The 18,880-nt window shown below is 42.6% G+C and overlaps 1 protein-coding gene across 1 annotated transcript in view; it reads right to left on the reverse strand.

Annotated features, from left to right (window-relative positions):
- Positions 1-18,880, reverse strand: part of MTIF2 (mitochondrial translational initiation factor 2) — a 74,201-nt gene that overhangs the window by 18,572 nt on the left and 36,749 nt on the right. Inside the window, exons 10-13 of the mRNA XM_082251729.1 lie at positions 15,948-16,200; positions 13,574-13,714; positions 6,580-6,744; positions 2,395-2,535 (exon numbers count right to left, since the gene is read on the reverse strand). Coding sequence (XP_082107855.1) covers positions 2,395-2,535; positions 6,580-6,744; positions 13,574-13,714; positions 15,948-16,200 — 700 coding nt within the window. The remainder of the gene's footprint in view (positions 1-2,394; positions 2,536-6,579; positions 6,745-13,573; positions 13,715-15,947; positions 16,201-18,880) is intronic.

The following is an 18,880-nucleotide window of genomic DNA, read 5'->3' on the forward strand; positions in this document are numbered from 1 at the left end:
CAACCGAGGTGGTACTGTTTAAGCAAGCTGTACTGTTCGGTTCCATGTAGTGTAAAAGCGCCGCCGTACCGTACCGAACCGTTCCAACACCGTACCATGCGGTACGATGCAGTGGAAAAGCGAAAAAGCGAGCCGAAACGTTCGGTTCCATGCAGTGGAAAAGCGCCAAAAGAGAACAGGATACATTTTCGTACAAGTACATGGTACAGCAGGCACCTATCAGGAATATGAAATGTTGGGTTTACATACTCTTTAAACTTAGATTGAGGAAAGGGTTCTTTACTGTTACAGCAGTAAAAAAAAAAATATAAAACTCCCCACCTCAGGAAGTGGTACTAGCCGAGAGCGCCAACAACTTCTAACATTTTTTAGTTGTCTTCTTTAGGAAGCAGAATATACAGGGCTATGGGAATTGTTGGAGAATAAAAATCACACACATAGGTTGAACTGGATGGATCTGTGTCTTTTTTTCCAACCTTCTAAACTATGTATGCAGTACTTCATTACTTAAGCAAGAAGAAAGGGGGGGGGGGGGGTACAGCCACTCACCATTAAAAAGCAATATTCATGTTTAACCACTTGCCGACTGCCGCACGACTATTTACGTCGGCAGTCAGCCCCTCACAGGCAGAGTGACGTAGGTCTACGTCGCTAGCCTGTGAGGGTCTAGGGAGCGAGCGCGCGCCGCCGGAGGCACGCTCCCACGTGGTCACGGAAACCCGCGCGCGTGTGACCGGTGGACCCGATGTCCGCCGGTCACTCGGCGATCTTCGGTGGAGAGGGAGAAAGGCAGGCGGCTGATGTAAACAAGCTGCCTGTCATTCTCCCCTGTGTAAGAATAGTGATCATACGGTTCTACTATGTAGGACCGTTGATCACTGTTCCTACACCCGGGGCTGCTGTTAGAAATCGCGGGGCCCCGTACAGACTACATGGCAGGGCCCCCCCCCCCCCCAAGAAAATATTAAAGATATATTTAGCTAAAATTCCAACAAAATCACTATTATCAGACACAAATATAACATAACTCGCATAATTCCTGCTAAATCTAACAAAAAAAACTATGTTAAAAAAAAAAGAAGATGAGAAAAATATACAGGCTGGGCAGTTGGAGCTCAGTGATCAGAGAGACAGAGAGAGAGAAACAAAGTTACAATTTACAAATAAACTCCTGAGCAGAGATAAGTGCTGGGAGGGGGGCCCACACAAAGGAGGGGGATTAGTGAGGGACGACTGTCTCTTTCTCAACAGATAAAAGCTGATAGCAGGGAGAGGGACAGATCAGATTCAGGTGCTGGAGGAGGATTTCTGTATTTGTTGTCCATCACTAATCCCCCTCTCTGTGTGGGCCCCCCTGTGTGCTCGGGCCGCCTACAAGAGGGCTGGTGGTCTCCCCCTATCAGCGGCCCTGCCTACACCTCAAGCCACAGCCAATCACAGTTAGAATCACGCCCCTAGGGACACACACAACCCCTCCCTCTCAAAAAAGAGTTAACCCCTTCACTGCCAGTGTAATTTTACAGTAACAGTGCATATGTATAGCACTGATTACTGCAGTAATGTCACTGGTAACCACAAAAAAAGTGTCAAAAATGTCAGTCAAGGGTCCGATCTGTCCGCCGCAATGTCGCAGTCCCGCAAAAAAAAAAAAAAAAAAAAAAAAAATGCAGATCGCCGCCATTACGCGTTAAAAAAAAAAAAAAACAACAAAAATGACAAAAATCTTTCCCTTTGTTAGTAAACGCAATAACTTTTGCGCAAACCAATCAAAATACGCTTTTTGCGATTTTTTTTACCAAACATATGGTAAAAAAAAAAAATTGGCCCAAAATGTTAAAAAATTTTGATTTTTACTTTTTTTTTGGGGGGGGGGGATTTCATATAAAAAAATGTGAAAAATATTGTTATTTTTGCAAAATTGACGCTCTTTTTTGTTTATAGCGCAAAAAGTAAAAATTGCACAGGTGATCAAATACCACCAAAAGAAAGCTCTGTTTGTGGGAAAAAAAAGGACGTCAAATTTGTTTAGGTACAGCATTGCGCGACCGTGCAATTTTTTCTCATTTTGGATAGAACAAGGGAGCTATAACCCGTCAGATTTTTTTTTTTTTGACATCTATGTCCCATCGGGGAGATTTCCCTTCACTTCCTGTCCCATAGCCAAACAGGAAGTGAGAGGGGATCCCTGAAAATAAAGGACTAAGCAGGATTTTTCAGTGCTGGGGGTTATCCTAAAAGAGCATCTAAAAAAGGTAAAAACAGCAATTTTAAAATATTTTTAATTTTATGCTATATGAATGGGGATTTATAAACAAATATAAAGTAGGCATTATCCCAATTTCTATACCAAAAGTGGAAATACACTTTTAGAATACTAGAAGACTCGGCACTTACCTGTCCATATAACATTGTTTTTACGCTTTAGTTTAAATTTCAGTTTTTTTTCTAGGGCGCCTTTTTGAACTCTGCACCCCGCCACCTGGGTGACCTTCTTCCCCACAGTGACATCAAACAAAGCCAGAACAGACGCTTCTCCTGGAAGAAGACAATACTGAGGATTATTGGTCCATTGCAGAGCTCAGAGAACTGCGATTACATTATACTCTATAGGAGGTCAGGTTTAGGGTTTCTTCTGAAACTTGTATGCCAGTAAATATCCTATTCATTTTAGGAAATTTAGAGGCCCTGTCTATACAATATCTACTTACACTGCTGCTCCACTGATCTCCACTAGCTTCTGGGTCCCGTGCTGAGCAGCCAGCCTGACGCATTGTGAACACAGAAGGTTGGCTGCTCAGCACAGGCGCCATTCAGAGAATGCTTTTCATTTCCTAAATGAATGCAAATCCTTCTCTGATTGGATGACGTGGAGAGGCAGGGCAGTGACATCACACACTCTACTTCATCCATTCAGAAAATGCAAAGTGCTGAACGGCAGACCTCCTTTGTTCACAATGTATCAGGCCAGCTGTTCAGCACTGGACCCATAAAGGTAGTGGAGATCACTGGAGTAGTGGTGTCTATTTCAGTGATTTCCAGCTTCTAGGGACATTGGCCAGGTATAGTATATCCACTTCCAGACCAGCGACGTACCCACACATCACTAAACTGCAAGTGGCTGTACCGCGTTTTACAGCTGGCGGTCGGCTCTCTTGTTAAAGCAATCCTAATGGCTAACTAGTCGCTGGATTGCTTTTACAAGCAGTGGGTGGGGACATCCCCTCCCGCCACCTACAACGGCTTTTCTCTGGCTTTCCCGTCCCATTGGGAGACCCAAACAATCAGCCAGCACTTCTGCTGGCTGGTCGGAGAGCCGAACAAAGACCGGATCAGCTCTTGGCTATGGTAACCAGAAAGCGATAAGCTGACATCACCTCCAGGTTAACCTGGATGTCAACGGCGCCATTTAACCACATAACGTCTGCTCACGTTGCTGCTACTGCAGCAACGTGGCTCGTTATCGTCTAGCGACGTAGTACTACGTCGCTAGACTCCTCCCCCTCTAGGCGGCGCTCGCGCGCCGCCGGAGGCGCGCTCCCGCTGTTTTCAGTCACAGCGGGAGTCGGGCCAGGGGAGGAGCGGCGGCGATCGCCGCTGCTCTTCCCCGATCGTCGGGGAATCTAGTTTGGAGATCCGCCCGCCTGTGTAAACAGAGCGGGCGGATCTCCTAAGTGACAGGGAGTGACAGATCAGAGTGTTCAGCATAGCTGAACATCCGATCTGTCCCTGACTCACACAGTCACCTCCCCCCACACACGTTAGTAAGCACCAGGCATACATTAACCCCTCCCTCTCCAATAAAATTAACCCCTTCTCTGCCAGTGTCATTTTTACAGTAACAGTGCATATATATAGCACTGATTACTGCAGTAATGTCACTGGTACCCCCAAGTGTGTCAAAAATGTCAGTCAAGGGTCCGATCTGTCCGCCGCAATGTCTCAGTCCCGCAAAAAAAAAAAAAAAACGCAGATCGCCGACATTACTCGTTAACCACTTGCCGACTGCCTAACGCCGATCTACGTCGGCAGTCAGCCCCTCACAGGCAAAGTGACGTAGGGCTACGTCACTAGCTTGTGAGGGTCTAGGGAGCGAGCGCGCGCCCCCGGAGGCGCGCTCCCGCGTGGTCACGGACCCCCCCCGCGCGTGTGACCGGCGGACCCGATGTCCGCCGGTCACTCGGCGATCGGCGGGGGAGAGGGAGAATGTCAGGCAGCCTGTGTAAACAAGCTGCCTGTCATTCTCCTTGCTGTTAGGATACTGATCACTCGGATCTAGTATGTAGATCCGTTGATCAGTGTCCATACAGCTCAAGCCCCAGCCAATCACAGTAGAAAGCACGCCCCTAGGGACACACACAGCCCCTCCCTCCCAAATAAAGTTAACCCCTTCACTACCAGTGTATTTTTACAGTAACAGTGCATATATATATAGCACTGATTACTGTAGAAATGTCACTGGTAACCCCAAAAGTGTCAAAAATGTCAGTCAAGGGTCCGATCTGTCCGCCCCAATGTCGCAGTACCGCAAAAAAAAAAAAATCGCAGATCGCCGCCATTACACGTTAAAAAAAAAAACAACAAAAATGACAGAAATCTTTCCCTTTGTTAGTAAACGCGATAACTTTTGCGCAAACCAATCAAAATACGCTTTTTGCGATTTTTTTTACCAAACATAGGTAGCATAAAACAAATTGGCCGAAAAAGTAAAAAAATTTTGATTTTTAAATTTTTTTTTTGGGGAATTTCATATAAAAAAATGTGAAAAATATTGCTATTTTTGCAAAATTGACGCTCTTTTTTTGTTTATAGCGCGTGATCAAAAAATCGCACAGGTGATCAAATACCACCAAAAGAAAGCTCTGTTTGTGGGAAAAAAAGGACGCCAAATTCGTTTAGGTACAGCGTCGCACGACCGTGCAATTGTCCGTTAAAGTCACGCAGTGCCGAATAGCAAAATACCCCCTGGTCGGAATGGGGGTAAAATCTTCCGGGGCTTAAGTGGTTAAAAAAAAAAAAAAACACCAAAAATGACAAAAATCTTTCCCTTAGTTAGTAAACGCAATAACTTTTGCGCAAACCAATCAAAATACACTTATTGTGATTTTTTTTACCAAACATAGGTAGCAGAAAACAATTTGGCCAAAAATGTAAAAAAATTTAGATTTTTACATTTTTTGGGGGGGAATTTCATATAAAAAAAATTTATAACAATATTTTTTCAAAATAAACGCTTTTTTTTTGTTTATAGCGCAAAAAGTAAAAATCGCACAGGTGATCAAATACCACCAAAAGAAAGCTCTGTTTGTGGGAAAAAAAAGACGCAAATTTTGTTTGGGTACGTCGTCGCACGACCGCGCAATTGTCCGTTAAAGTCGCACAGCGCCGAATCGCAAAAAGTGGCCCAGACGTAACACAGCAAAATCCTCCGGTGGTAAAGTGGTTAAAAAAAAAATCAAAAGCATTCAAAAACAGATCTTGGTGTTTTGAATGCTTTTAAGGGCAGAGGAGGAATTTTGTGGTCTTGTAGAACCCAGATCTTTCCATAAAGAGTACCTGTCACATGCCTATTGCTGTCACAAGGATGTTTACATTCCCTGTGACAGCAATAAAAGTGATAAGAAAAATAAATAAAATAAAAGCAATAGTGTAGAAAAAAAAAAAAAACGAATTAAGAGCCAGTTTACACCACATGTAGTCCAGTGCGTTTAAGTGCCGGTTCACACTAATCCGACTTGTCAGGCGACTTGGTCGCCTGACAAGTAGCTTCCAATGCTATGCAATGGAACTGTTCTAATCAGAGGGACTCGAGTCCTGCGCTATTTTTTGGCAAAGTCGGAGCGACTTGCATTGACTTCTATGATGAGAAGTCGTTTTCAAGCCGATCTGAAGTCGCGCTGCACGGGCGACTTCAAAGAGTCGGATTAGTGTGAACCTAAAAAACTAAGTTCTGCATCAAAAATGCATGGAAAGTAGATTATATGGTTTTCCAATGGCATAGTTCATACCAATCTCCTTTAGATTTAGCAAAACCATATAATAGGAGGGCACACCATGTCTCCGATCACTCTGTATGCAATCAGGCAGGCTCTTGCACTACATCAGGGGTGTCCAATGGGCTGCTTGTGGCCCCAGGGAGGTTAGTATTCAGCCTGAGCCCGTCTGGAGGGACACTGGGGAAGCCAGGCAAATGCATGCGTGGAGAAATGTCGGGGTTTGCTGTGCAATCTTTGTTGCTGGGTGAAGTTTGTGTGTTAATGAGGACAGCTGGTGGTAAACTCCTTCATGTGTCTTACTGGTTTCTCTGTCTCAAATCTATACCAGCGAGTCTCTGAAGCTTACTAAGAAATACAGCAAGGACTAAGGTAAGGCCTTGTTCTCAAAACCAAAGAAAGCTTGTATTTTACTGCAACCGATGTACATTAATGGTATTTTGTTACATAGGGAAGCTAGATTTCAGAATGTGAACTGTGAAAGGTGAAGGAAATCCCGAAAACATGACCAGTTGGGGTACTGGAGGACGGAGGTTAGGAACACCTGCCATGAAAGATTAAAATGTCCCTCCCAGAACGCTCTTCCCACCTTTGACAATCTCTTCTGTTACTGGGGCCAGTTTACTGTTGAGCTCCTCCTTCAGGTCTTCAACAAGATGGTAGATGATCTTATGGAGTTTGATGGGGATTTTCTTCTTATCTGCTAGTTGCTGGACAGTTTTGTTGGCATTTACATTGAATCCATAAATACTACCTGAATAAGAAAAAAAAGACACATGGTGATTAAAGGAGGGGAGATTTTGGTATTCTACGCTGTTACAGTCATTACAATCTGAAGAATCTGTAATGTTTGCTTACAAGCAGTCTAAAATGGGGTCCACCTTTACACCAGAGTCCTTCTTTCACAGTAGAATCCTCACCCCCCCCCCTTTCACATCACAGTCCTCAGTTCAACCCTGCTCCCACCACCTTTCACATCAGAGTCCACAGTCCCCCCCCCCTAACATTGGAGGCCTCAGTCCCCACTCACCCCTTCACATCAGTCTTTATGCCCCCCTTGACCTCAGAGTCTTATTGCCCCCCCACCCCTTCCTTCACATAAGAGTCCTCAGGTCAACCCCCCCCCCCCCCTTTTGCCTTTCACGTGGGCATTTTCAGCCCCCACTCTCTTTCATAAGAGAGAACCTAGTCCCCCACCTTTATCATCATAGTCCTCAGTCCCCAATCCCCCTCTCTTTTCACATTAGTCTTTAGTCCAACCCTTCTGCCTTTCATTGAGTCCTCAGTTCCAAGCCCCCCCCCTTCTTTAACATTAGGGTCCTCATTCGCTCTGTTTGACATTAGAGCCCTCGGTCCCTCTGTTTGACATTGGTGTCCTCAGTGCCTCTCTTTGACATTGGTGTCCTCAGTGCCTCTCTTTGACATTGGTGTCCTCAGTGCCTCTCTTTGACATTGGTGTCCTCAGTGCCTCTCTTTGACATTGGTGTCCTCAGTGCCTCTCTTTGACATTGGTGTCCTCAGTGCCTCTCTTTGACATTGGTGTCCTCAGTGCCTCTCTTTGACATTGGTGTCCTCAGACCCTCTCTTTGACATTGGTGTCCTCAGACCCTCTCTTTGACATTGGTGTCCTCAGACCCTCTCTTTGACATTGGTGTCCTCAGACCCTCTCTTTGACATTGGTGTCCTCAGTCCCTCTCTTTGACATTGGTGTCCTCAGTCCCTCTCTTTGACATTGGTGTCCTCAGTCCCTCACTTTGACATTGGTGTCCTCAGTCCCTCACTTTGACATTGGTGTCCTCAGTCCCTCACTTTGACATGGGTGTCCTCAGTCCCTCACTTTGACATGGGTGTCCTCAGTCCCTCACTTTGACATGGGTGTCCTCAGTCCCTCACTTTGACATGGGTGTCCTCAGTCCCTCACTTTGACATGGGTGTCCTCAGTCCCTCTCTTTGACATTGGTGTCCTCAGACCCTCTCTTTGACATTGGTGTCCTCAGACCCTCTCTTTGACATTTGTGTCCTCAGTCCCTTCCTTTCACATTAGAGTCTTCAGTTCCTTCCTATCAAATAAGAGTCCTTAGTCCCCCATTCCCTAATCACATCTTCAGCCCATCCCTTTCACCCAAGAATCACATTCAGATCTTCACCACATCATGGCAGCACAGCAGTGGGCAGCAGACAGAGCAGGTCATGAAGTAGGCAGACTCATCACCCTCTGAATGCTGCGGCTGCCTTGGATAAGCATTGTGCATTTTCCATGGCTGGCAGCCGGTTCACCTAAGCCATGGAAATGTTTGCATGTCACTGTGCAAAAATCTCAGGTGCAGCACAAAACCCTTAATGAACCCAGCCGACACCCCGGGGTGCCATGCCATCCCCATTGGGTAATACGGATTTATAGGATGTTACGAAGGAGGCCGGTGATGTACAGGTCAGGGACCTCCAAGTAGACAGCAGATAAACATTTATAGTTCTAGAACAGGGGTCTTCAAACTATGGCCCTCCAGTTGTTCAGGAACTACAATTCCCATCATGCCTAGTCATGTCTGCGAATGTCAGAGTTTTACAATGCCTCATGGGATGTGTAGTTCTGCAACACCCGGAGGGCCGTAGTTTGAGGATCCCTGTTCTAGAAGATGTAAAGATATGTATCATTACAAATTGCTGGAGAGAACACATTATCTTGAATGAAATAATTTTTCTTTTATTAACCAACTTTGTATAAAGCAACTAAAAACATAACACTGCACAAGGCTGCCATACAAGATGTGGGAATGGCAACCTTTACCATTTCCTCTAATAAAATAGTCTCTGTTAGCGATAGAAGTTTCAAAAGATCAGCGCTGCTCAAAGCCCCGATACCAAGGTGGTCAGGTGCTGTACACCCTGTACTGTTACCAGGCAGCATTCTTCCCTGCTATCTCTGACTACAAAACACCTTCCCCTGGTTTGCAGGGAGGGAGGTGTGATGTAGTCCTAACATTACCTGTCCTAGGGGGACAATGCTGCTCAGTACAGCGGTCACCCTAGGACAGGAAGGGAGTTAAAGTGGTTGTAAAAGTTTTTTATTTTAACAATTATGCCTATACCTACCTGCTCTGTGTAACGGTTTATCCATTTCTTCTGGGGTCCCCGCGGGCGCTCCAGGCCCCTCCTATTCTTCAGGTGCTTCTACAGAAAGCCAATGGCTCCCACTGCTATCAATCTGTCCAATGAGGAAAGAGACAGCAGCTGGAGGTGCTGGGGCTCGTACATATCGCTGTATCAGGCTCATGTAAGAAAAAGGGGGGTCTGGGGGGGAGCTGCAGCACAGAAGGTTTTTCACCTTAATGTATAGATTGCATTAAGACAGGGGTTTAAAACTAAAGTTAATCGTGGGCCGCATCAGCATTAGGATTGCCCTCAAAAGGGCCGGTTGTATCTTTAAGACTAGATGTCCAGAGCATCCCCTACCCTTACACAAGATGTCAAGAGCCTCTCCCCCATCAGAAGTTGAGTCCCCCACCCTCCCTTATATCATCCCTTATCCTGAGCTGCTGCTGGGAAGAGGCTGTAGGCATTGCTGGAAAGCAAAAAAGTACAGGGTCTAGAGGAGGACCAGGGCTGGAGCTCTCCTGCAGCTGCATGAGAGGTGCGAGGGCCACATGAAATGGCCTGGAGGGCCGGATTCGGCCCGCGGGCCTTGTGTTTGACACATGTGCATTAAGGTGTAAAACCTTAAGGCTTTACAACCACTATAATGGCAGGATTACCAGGATAACCACTTCAATACAGGGCACTTTCACCCCCTTCCTGCCCAGGCCAATCTTCAGCTTTCAGCACTGTTGCACTTTGAATGACAATTGCGCGGTCATGCTACACTGTTCCCCTATGAAATGTTTATCATTTTGTTCACACAAATAAAGCTTTCTTTTGATGGTATGTGATCACCACTGGGTTTTTTTTTTTTTGTTTGTTACTAAATAAGCTAAAAAAAAGACCCAAAAATTGTAAAAGTTTCAAAGTTACAACATTTTGCAAATAAATATACGTTCTTCATAAATTTAGGCCAAACTGTATTCGGTTACATTTCTTTGGTGAAAATAAACCCAAATCAGTGTATATTATTTAGTCTGTAGGAAAGTTACACAGAGTCTATGGTATATATCTGAAAATCAATCGACCCTGATGTACTGATGGATTATGTACTGATGGCTTATCATCCATGTACTGATGGATTATATGCATATATTATCTATGCACAGGACAGTACAAATATCACCAAATAACCCCTTTTTTTGGAAATTAGACAATCCAAGGTATTTAGCAAGAGGTAGGTCGAGTATTTTAAAGTTGCCATTTTTTTCTCGCAATATTTTGGAAAATTAGGACATTTTTAAAAAATTGTTTTTTTTTCACCAGTGCACTACAGCGTCATCATATAACTGGTGTGGCGGTAATCAGGGACAATGACAGTATGTAAAAAAAATATATACATTTTATATATATATTTTTTTAATTATTTAAATTTGTTTTTTCTTTTTTATTACATTTTTTCCACACTTTTTTTTAACTCCCTGTGCACAAACATAGTAACACTGTACTACTCTTGGGACATGGTATCAGCAGTGGTATAAGCAACCATTTTTAATGAATGAAATTGTTTAGTGTGTATTGTTGTGCTTAGCTGTGATTGGCCACCGCTAATCACATGGTACAGATGGGCTGTGATTGGCCCTGTCTGTGTCAATCACTGCTAGCAACACAATTGTATACAATGAATGGCATGAATCAAAGCCATTTATTGTTTAAAATTGTCATGTGATCTACTGTGATTGGTCACAGCGATCAAATGGTACAGATGGGTTGTGATTGGCCCTGTCTGTGTCAATCACAGCTAGCAACACAAGTGTATACAATGAATGGCATGAATCAAAGCCATTAATTGTTTAAAATTGTCATGTGATCTACTGTGATTGGTCACAGCGATCACATGGTACAGATGGGTTGTGATTGGCCCTGACTGTTCCATGCAATCACTGTGGCCAACCACAGCTAGCAACACAATTGTACATAATGAATGGCATGAATCAAAGATATTCAGTGTTTAAAATTGTCATGAGATCTACAGTGATTGGCCACAGCTAATCACATGGCACAGATGGGCTGTGACTGGCCCTGTCTGTGTCAATCACAGCTAGCAACACAATTGTATACAATGAATGGCATGAATCATAGCCATTAATTGTTTAAAATTGTCATGTGATCTACTGTGATTGGTCACAGCGATCACATGGTACAGATGGGTTGTGATTGGCCCTGACTGTTCCATGCAATCACTGTGGCCAACCACAGCTAGCAACACAATTGTATATAATGAATGGCACGAATCAAAGATATTCAGTGTTTAAAATTGTCATGAGATCTACTGTGATTGGCCACAGCGAATCACATGGCACAGATGGGCTGTGATTGGCCCTGTCTGTGTCAATCACAGCTAGCAACACAATTGTATACAATGAATGGCATGAATCAAAGCCATTAATTGTTTAAAATTGTCATGTGATCTACTGTGATTGGTCACAGCGATCACATGGTACAGATGGGTTGTGATTGGCCCTGTCTGTTCCATGCAATCACTGTGGCCAACCACAGCTAGCAACACAATTGTATATAATGAATGGCATGAATCAAAGATATTCAGTGTTTAAAATTGTCATGAGATCTACTGTGATTGGCCACAGCTAATCACATGGCACAGATGGGCTGTGATTTGCCCTGTCTGTGTCAATCACAGCTAGCAACACAATTGTATACAATGAATGGCATTAATCAAAGCCATTAATTGTTTAACCACTTGCCGACTGCCTAACGCCGATCTACGTCGGCAGTCAGCCCCTCACAGGCAAAGTGACGTAGGGCTACGTCACTAGCTTGTGAGGGTCTAGGGAGCGAGCGCGCGCCCCCGGAGGCGCGCTCCCGCGTGGTCACGGGCCCCCCCGCGCGTGTGACCGGCGGACCCGATGTCCGCCGGTCACTCGGCGATCGGCGGGGGAGAGGGAGAATGTCAGGCAGCTTGTGTAAACAAGCCACCTGTCATTCTCCTTGCTGTTAAGACACTGATCACTCGGATCTAGTATGTAGATCCGTTGATTAGTGTCCTTACAGCTGAAGCCACAGCCAATCACAGTAGAAAGCACGCCCCTAGGGATACACACAGCCCCTCCCTCCCAAATAAAGTTAACCCCTTCACTACCAGTGTATTTTTACAGTAACAGTGCATATATATAGCACTGATTACTGTAGAAATGTCACTGGTACCCCCAAAAGTGTCAAAAATGTCAGTCAAGGGTCCGATCTGTCCGCCCCAATGTCTCAGTACCGCAAAAAAAAAAAAAAAAAAAAAAAAAAAAAAAAAAAAAAAAAAATCGCAGATCGCCGCCATTACACGTTAAAAAAAAAAACAACAAAAATGACAAAAATCTTTCCCTTTGTTAGTAAACGCGATAACTTTTGCGCAAACCAATCAAAATACGCTTTTTGCGATTTTTTTTACCAAACATAGGTAGCATAAAACAAATTGGCCGAAAAAGTTAAAAAAATTTTGATTTTTACATTTTTTTTTGGGGAATTTCATATAAAAAAATGTGAAAAATATTGCTATTTTTGCAAAATTGACGCTCTTTTTTTGTTTATAGCGCGTGATCAAAAAATCGCACAGGTGATCAAATACCACCAAAAGAAAGCTCTGTTTGTGGGAAAAAAAGGACGCCAAATTCGTTTAGGTACAGCGTCGCACGACCGCGCAATTTTCCGTTAAAGTCACGCAGTGCCGAATCGCAAAATACCCCCTGGTCGGAATGGGGGTAAAATCTTCCGGGGCTTAAGTGGTTAAAATTGTCATGTGATCTACAGCGATTGGTCACAGTGATCACATGGTACAGATGGGTTGTGATTAGCCCTGTCTGTTCCATGTAATCACTGTGGCCAACCACAGCTAGCAACACAATTATATACCATGAATGGCATGAATCAAAGCCATTAATTGTTTACAATTGTCATGTGACCTACTGTGATTGGCCACAGCTAATCACATGGCACAGATGGGCTGTGATTGGCCCTGTCTGTGTCAATCACAGCTAGCAACACAATTGTACACAATGAACGGCATGAATCAAAGTCATTCATTGTTTAAAATTGTCATGTGATCTACTGGAATTGGTCACAGTGATCACATGGTACAGATGGGTTGTGATTGGCCCTGTCTGTTCCATGTGATTGGTCACAGCGATCACATGGTGCCGGCAGAGGGCCAAGTTAGCGGCTGTGTCATGTGGGCACAGTTGGTGACAGATCACCTCGCAGCACGGCCCCATGAAGGTTCCGCCCCCGGCTGTCATTTGACAATTAGCTGGGAGGGGAGTGGTTAAAATAAAGGATAAATAATGTAACATAAAAAAGAAATGAATGCAGCCGCTACATCGAAGGAACAGCTAGCTGCAATACTATCAACCTTTTTGTTCTTGGGTTTAGATAAACTTTAACATCAAGCTGATTATTTTCACATCTAAAGATAAAATAGATCCTTTCCCTTGCTAGCTTACCATTAAAGGTTTCTGCCAGAACAATGTCATTCTCACAAATGTCCCCGATACCAAAATGGACCAAGTTCAGCTCACACTCCTCTTCAGCATCGTAGGTGTCAATGACATTCAGAATGGCTTCCACAGACCCGTCTACATCTCCTAGACAAAGAAATGGGGGAGACAGTGACACATGGGGAAGAAAAGAGTAAATTACATTTCCCTGCAGCTTTAATCCTCTGATAATGCGTTTTTAATCCATGTGGTTCCCAATGCTGGCAGGCGCACTCCCTCTTCAGTCAGTTTTCAGTCCCTTTCTTGTTGCATTCAGCACTTTTTTTCCTGCTACCTTTTGACTCCACCGTACAAAGGAAACTGTGTGAAATCTGCAACACGTGTTATATTACAAGACCTGCGAGGAGGTGCACTGACCATTATACCCTGTAGAGGGCAGCCAACGCATGTGCAGCATTGCCAAACCACTGACTCCCAGGATGGTGGAGGAATACTTTGCAGTGCCCAGAGAATATCGAGGAAATGTTTCTTCTAAAGAACACATATTTACTAACTAGAAACAAAAGGCTGCCCCCTATGGACCCAGGAGGGACTGTGATAATAAATACAACCTGAGGCAAGCCTGATGGGCCACAGGAGACAATAGGAAGATTGTGGAGTATGCAACAGTGTACTAAATGTACAACACAGTGTACAGAGTAGAGCGGTGTAGAGTATATAATGTACAGCACAGTGCACAGAGCAGAGTGGAATATATAATATATAGCATGGTGTACAGAGGAGAGTGGAATATATATATATATATATATATATATATATATATATATATATATATATATATATATGTATATATATATATATATATATATATATATATATAATGTATAGCACAGTGTACAGAGCAGAGTGGAATATATAATGTATAGCATGGTGTACAGAGGAGAGTGGAATATATAATGTATAGCATGGTGTACAGAGGAGAGTGGAATATATAGTGTATAGCATGGTGTACAGAGGAGAGTGGAATATTATATATATATATCTATATATAGCTCAGTGTACAGAGCAGAGTGGAAAATAGAATGTTTAGCACAGCATACAGAGCAGAGTGGAATATATAATGTATAGCACAGTGAAATATATCATGAATAGCACAGTGTCCAGAGTGGAGCAGTATGAAGCGTATACTATATAGCACTGAGTGGAGTAAATAATGTACATCACAGTGCACAGATTGAGCAGAGGGGAGCATATAATGTATAGCACAGTATATAGTGCAGAGAGGAATATATAATGTATGTCACAGTATACAGAGCAGCAGAGTGGAATATATATCTAATGTATAGCACAGTGGAATACATCATGAATAGCACAGTGTCCAGAGTGGAACAGTATGAAGAGTATACTATAAAGCACTGAGTGGAGCATATAATGTGCATCACAGTTCACAGATTGAGCAGAGGGGAGCATATAATGAATAGCACAGTATATAGCGCAGAGTGAAATATATAATGTATAGCACAGTGTACAGAGTGGAACGGTGTGAAGTATATATTATATATAGTGTGGAGTATATAATGTACAGAACAGTGTACATATTGAACAGGAGTATATCATGTATAGCACAGTGTATATAGTGGAACAGTGTGCAAAGTATGTAATGTGAATCTCAGAGTAGAGCAGTAAGGAGTAAATAAAGAACAGGACAATGTACATTTAGCAGTATAGGTTATATAAAGTATAGCACAGTGTACAGAGTGGAACTGTTTGAAGTATATATTATACAGCACAGACTGGCACAGGTTGGAGTATATAATGTATAGCACAGTGAACAGATTTAACAGTATGTAGTATATAATGTATAGCACAGTGTACAGATTTAACAGTATTGAGTATATCATGTATAGTGCAGTATAAAAAGTGTAGCGGTGTAAAGTATATACTGTGTAGCACAGTGCAGTGTGGGGTATATAATATACAGCACGATGTACAGATTTAACAGTATGACGTATATATCACAGTGTACAGATTTAGCAGTATGGAGTATATCAGGTATAGCACAGTGTACAGATTTAGCAGTATGGAGTATATCAGGTATAGCACAGTGTACAGATTTAGCAGTATGGAGTATATCAGGTATAGCACAGTGTACAGATTTAGCAGTATGGAGTATATCAGGTATAGCACAGTGTACAGATTTAGCAGTATAGAGTATATCAGGTATAGCACAGTGTACAGAGTGGAGCAGTGTGGAATATATAATGTACAGCATGACCAATGCCTTGGTTCTAAGTGGAAAGATAGCCTGCCATCCCCCCCCAGTGTATTGTCCCAGTAATGAAACCCAGTGGTGTGTAGGAAGGATGACATGGATAGTCACCTTTCACTATTAGAGGGACAGAGGGATTGTCACTCGTCATCTTCTCTGATGTTCTATTTAATACCAGGTGCCTATTGGCCTTATACAAGGCAGCATTTTTCTGCTTCCAGTTCATGCCATAGAAAGTATCCAGGGTCTTCCGGTGAGCCTCTCTGTGCTCGTATTGTTTAGCGCTGATCACCTCCAGGTCCTTCTGGACCCTTTCCTCCTCTTCCACATACGTCCTCCAATCAACAACTTCTCTGGCCCGTTGCTGAAAAGTGAGAGGAACAGGGCATCAGTTATTCATAATAGAAATGTTCTAGACAATTTATTATCACAGTAACACGGAGGCTGCCCACCAATTAAATTGCTGTCCATATACTATATATATATATATATATATATATATATATATATATATATATATATATATATATATATATATATATATATATATATATATATATATATATATACACACACACACACATACATATATATATATATATATATATATATATATATATATATATATATATATATACACACACACACACATATATATATATATATATATATACACACACAGGAGCATCTCATAAAATTAGATTATCACAAAGTTAATTTATTTCAGTAATTCAATTCAAAAAGTGAAACTCAAATATTTTATATAGATGAGTTACACACAGAGTTTTAATAAAATGCCAAATGCATAGGTGACCATGCGATCTGTCCCTGTGTCACTCAGTCACCTCCCCCCACACATGTCAGTAAGCACCAGGCATACATTAACCCCTCCCTCTCCAATAAAATTAACCCCTTCCCTGCCAGTGTCATTTTTACAGTAACAGTGCATATTTATAGCACTGATTACTGTAGTAATGTCACTGGTACCCCCAAAAGTGTCAAAAATGTCAGTCAAGGGTCCGATCTGTCCGCCGCAATGTCGCAGTACTGCAAAAAAAAAAAAAAAAAAAAAAAAATCGCAGATCGCCGCCATTACTCGTTAAAAAAAAAAAACACCAAAAATAACAGAAATCTTTCCCTTAGTTAGTAAACGCAATAACTTTTGCGCAAACCAATCAAAATACGCTTATTGCGATTTTTTTTAACCAAACATATGTAGCAGAAAACAAATTGGCCAAAAATTTAAAAAAATTTTGATTTTTACATTTTTTGGGGGGGAATTTCATATAAAAAAAATGTGAAAAATGTTGTTATTTTTTCAAAATTTTTTGTTTATAGCGCAAAAAGTAAAAAAATCGCACAGGTGATCAAATACCACCAAAAGAAAGCTCTGTTTGTGGGAAAAAAAAGGATGTAAATTTTGTTTGGGTACGGCGTCGCACGACAGCGCAATTGTCAGTTAAAGTCGCACAGTGCCGAATCGCAAAAAGTGGCCTGGACGTAAGACAGCAAAATCCTCCGGTGGTAAAGTGGTTAAATAGGATCAATAAAATAATTTTAAAAAAGTATTTTTATTACAGAAATGTTGGCTTAATGAAAAGTATGTCCATGTACAAACAGTCGTATCAGCGGGGAGCATCGATAGTTTAAAAAAAACTATTAGATGGGCACCTTAAAGACCACAACACACAGGGGTATACAATGTACAACATACAGGGGTATACAGTGTACAACATACAGGGGTATACAGTGTACAACATACAGGGGTATACAGTGTACAACATACAGGGGTATACAATGTACAACATACAGGGGTATACAATGTACAACATACAGGGGTATACAATGTACAACATACAGGGGTATACAATGTACAACATACAGGGGTATACAGTGTACAACATACAGGGGTATACAGTGTACAACATACAGGGGTATACAGTGTACAACATACAGGGGTATACAGTGTACAACATACAGGGGTATACAGTGTACAACATACAGGGGTATACAGTGTACAACATACAGGGGTATACAATGTACAACATACAGGGGTATACAATGTACAACATACAGGGGTATACAATGTACAACATACAGGGGTATACAATGTACAACATACAGGGGTATACAGTGTACAACATACAGGGGTATACAATGTACAACATACAGGGGTATACAATGTACAACATACAGGGGTATACAATGTACAACATACAGGGGTATACAATGTACAACATACAGGGGTATACAATGTACAACATACAGGGGTATACAATGTACGGTTAACAGCAAACACACACATCATAGGTTGAACTGAATGGGCGGATGTCTTTTTTTCGACCTCACTAACTATGTATGCACTCAATTCTTGGTCGGGGCTCCTTTTGCATGAATTACAGCATCAATGCGGCGTGGCATGGAGGCGATCAGCCTGTGGCACTGCTGAGGTGTTATGGAAGCCCAGGTTGCTTTGATAGCGGCCTTCAGCTCATCTGCATGGTTGGGTCTGGTGTTTCTTATCTTCCTCTTGACAATACCCCACAGATTCTCTATGGCAGACATGTCAAAAGTCCGGCCCACTTTAATACAGCCCCAAAGGTAACTTGGAAAAATACATTGGCATCATTCATGACGATTATTGCTGCCATCATTAATCATCGGTGGGTTTATATAGCGCTTATATGTGGTTAACCCTTGTGTGACTGTTCAGAGCACGCATGCTCCGGATTGAAATGAATACATTGTAAAATCTCAGTTGGTCTAAGAGTCCATTCATACTAATGCCCCGTACACACGTGCAGATTATCTGAAGACTTTTGTCTGCAGACTTACCAAAACCATATAATATGAGGTCAAACCTAAACACTTTCAATTTGTATGCAATCCGGCAGGCCCTTGCACTACATACAAAAGTCTTCAGATAATCTGCATGTGTGTACGGGGCATAAGGCGACTTGTCAGCCTGACAAGTCGCGGTCCCTCGCGGTCCATTGACTGCTACAGGAGCCGTTCTAATAGGAGCGACACAAGTCGCTCTGACT

The sequence above is a fragment of the Pelophylax lessonae genome (genome assembly GCF_965119305.1).
Source record: "Pelophylax lessonae genome assembly, chromosome: 3".
Classification (NCBI taxonomy): Eukaryota; Metazoa; Chordata; class Amphibia; order Anura; family Ranidae; genus Pelophylax; species Pelophylax lessonae.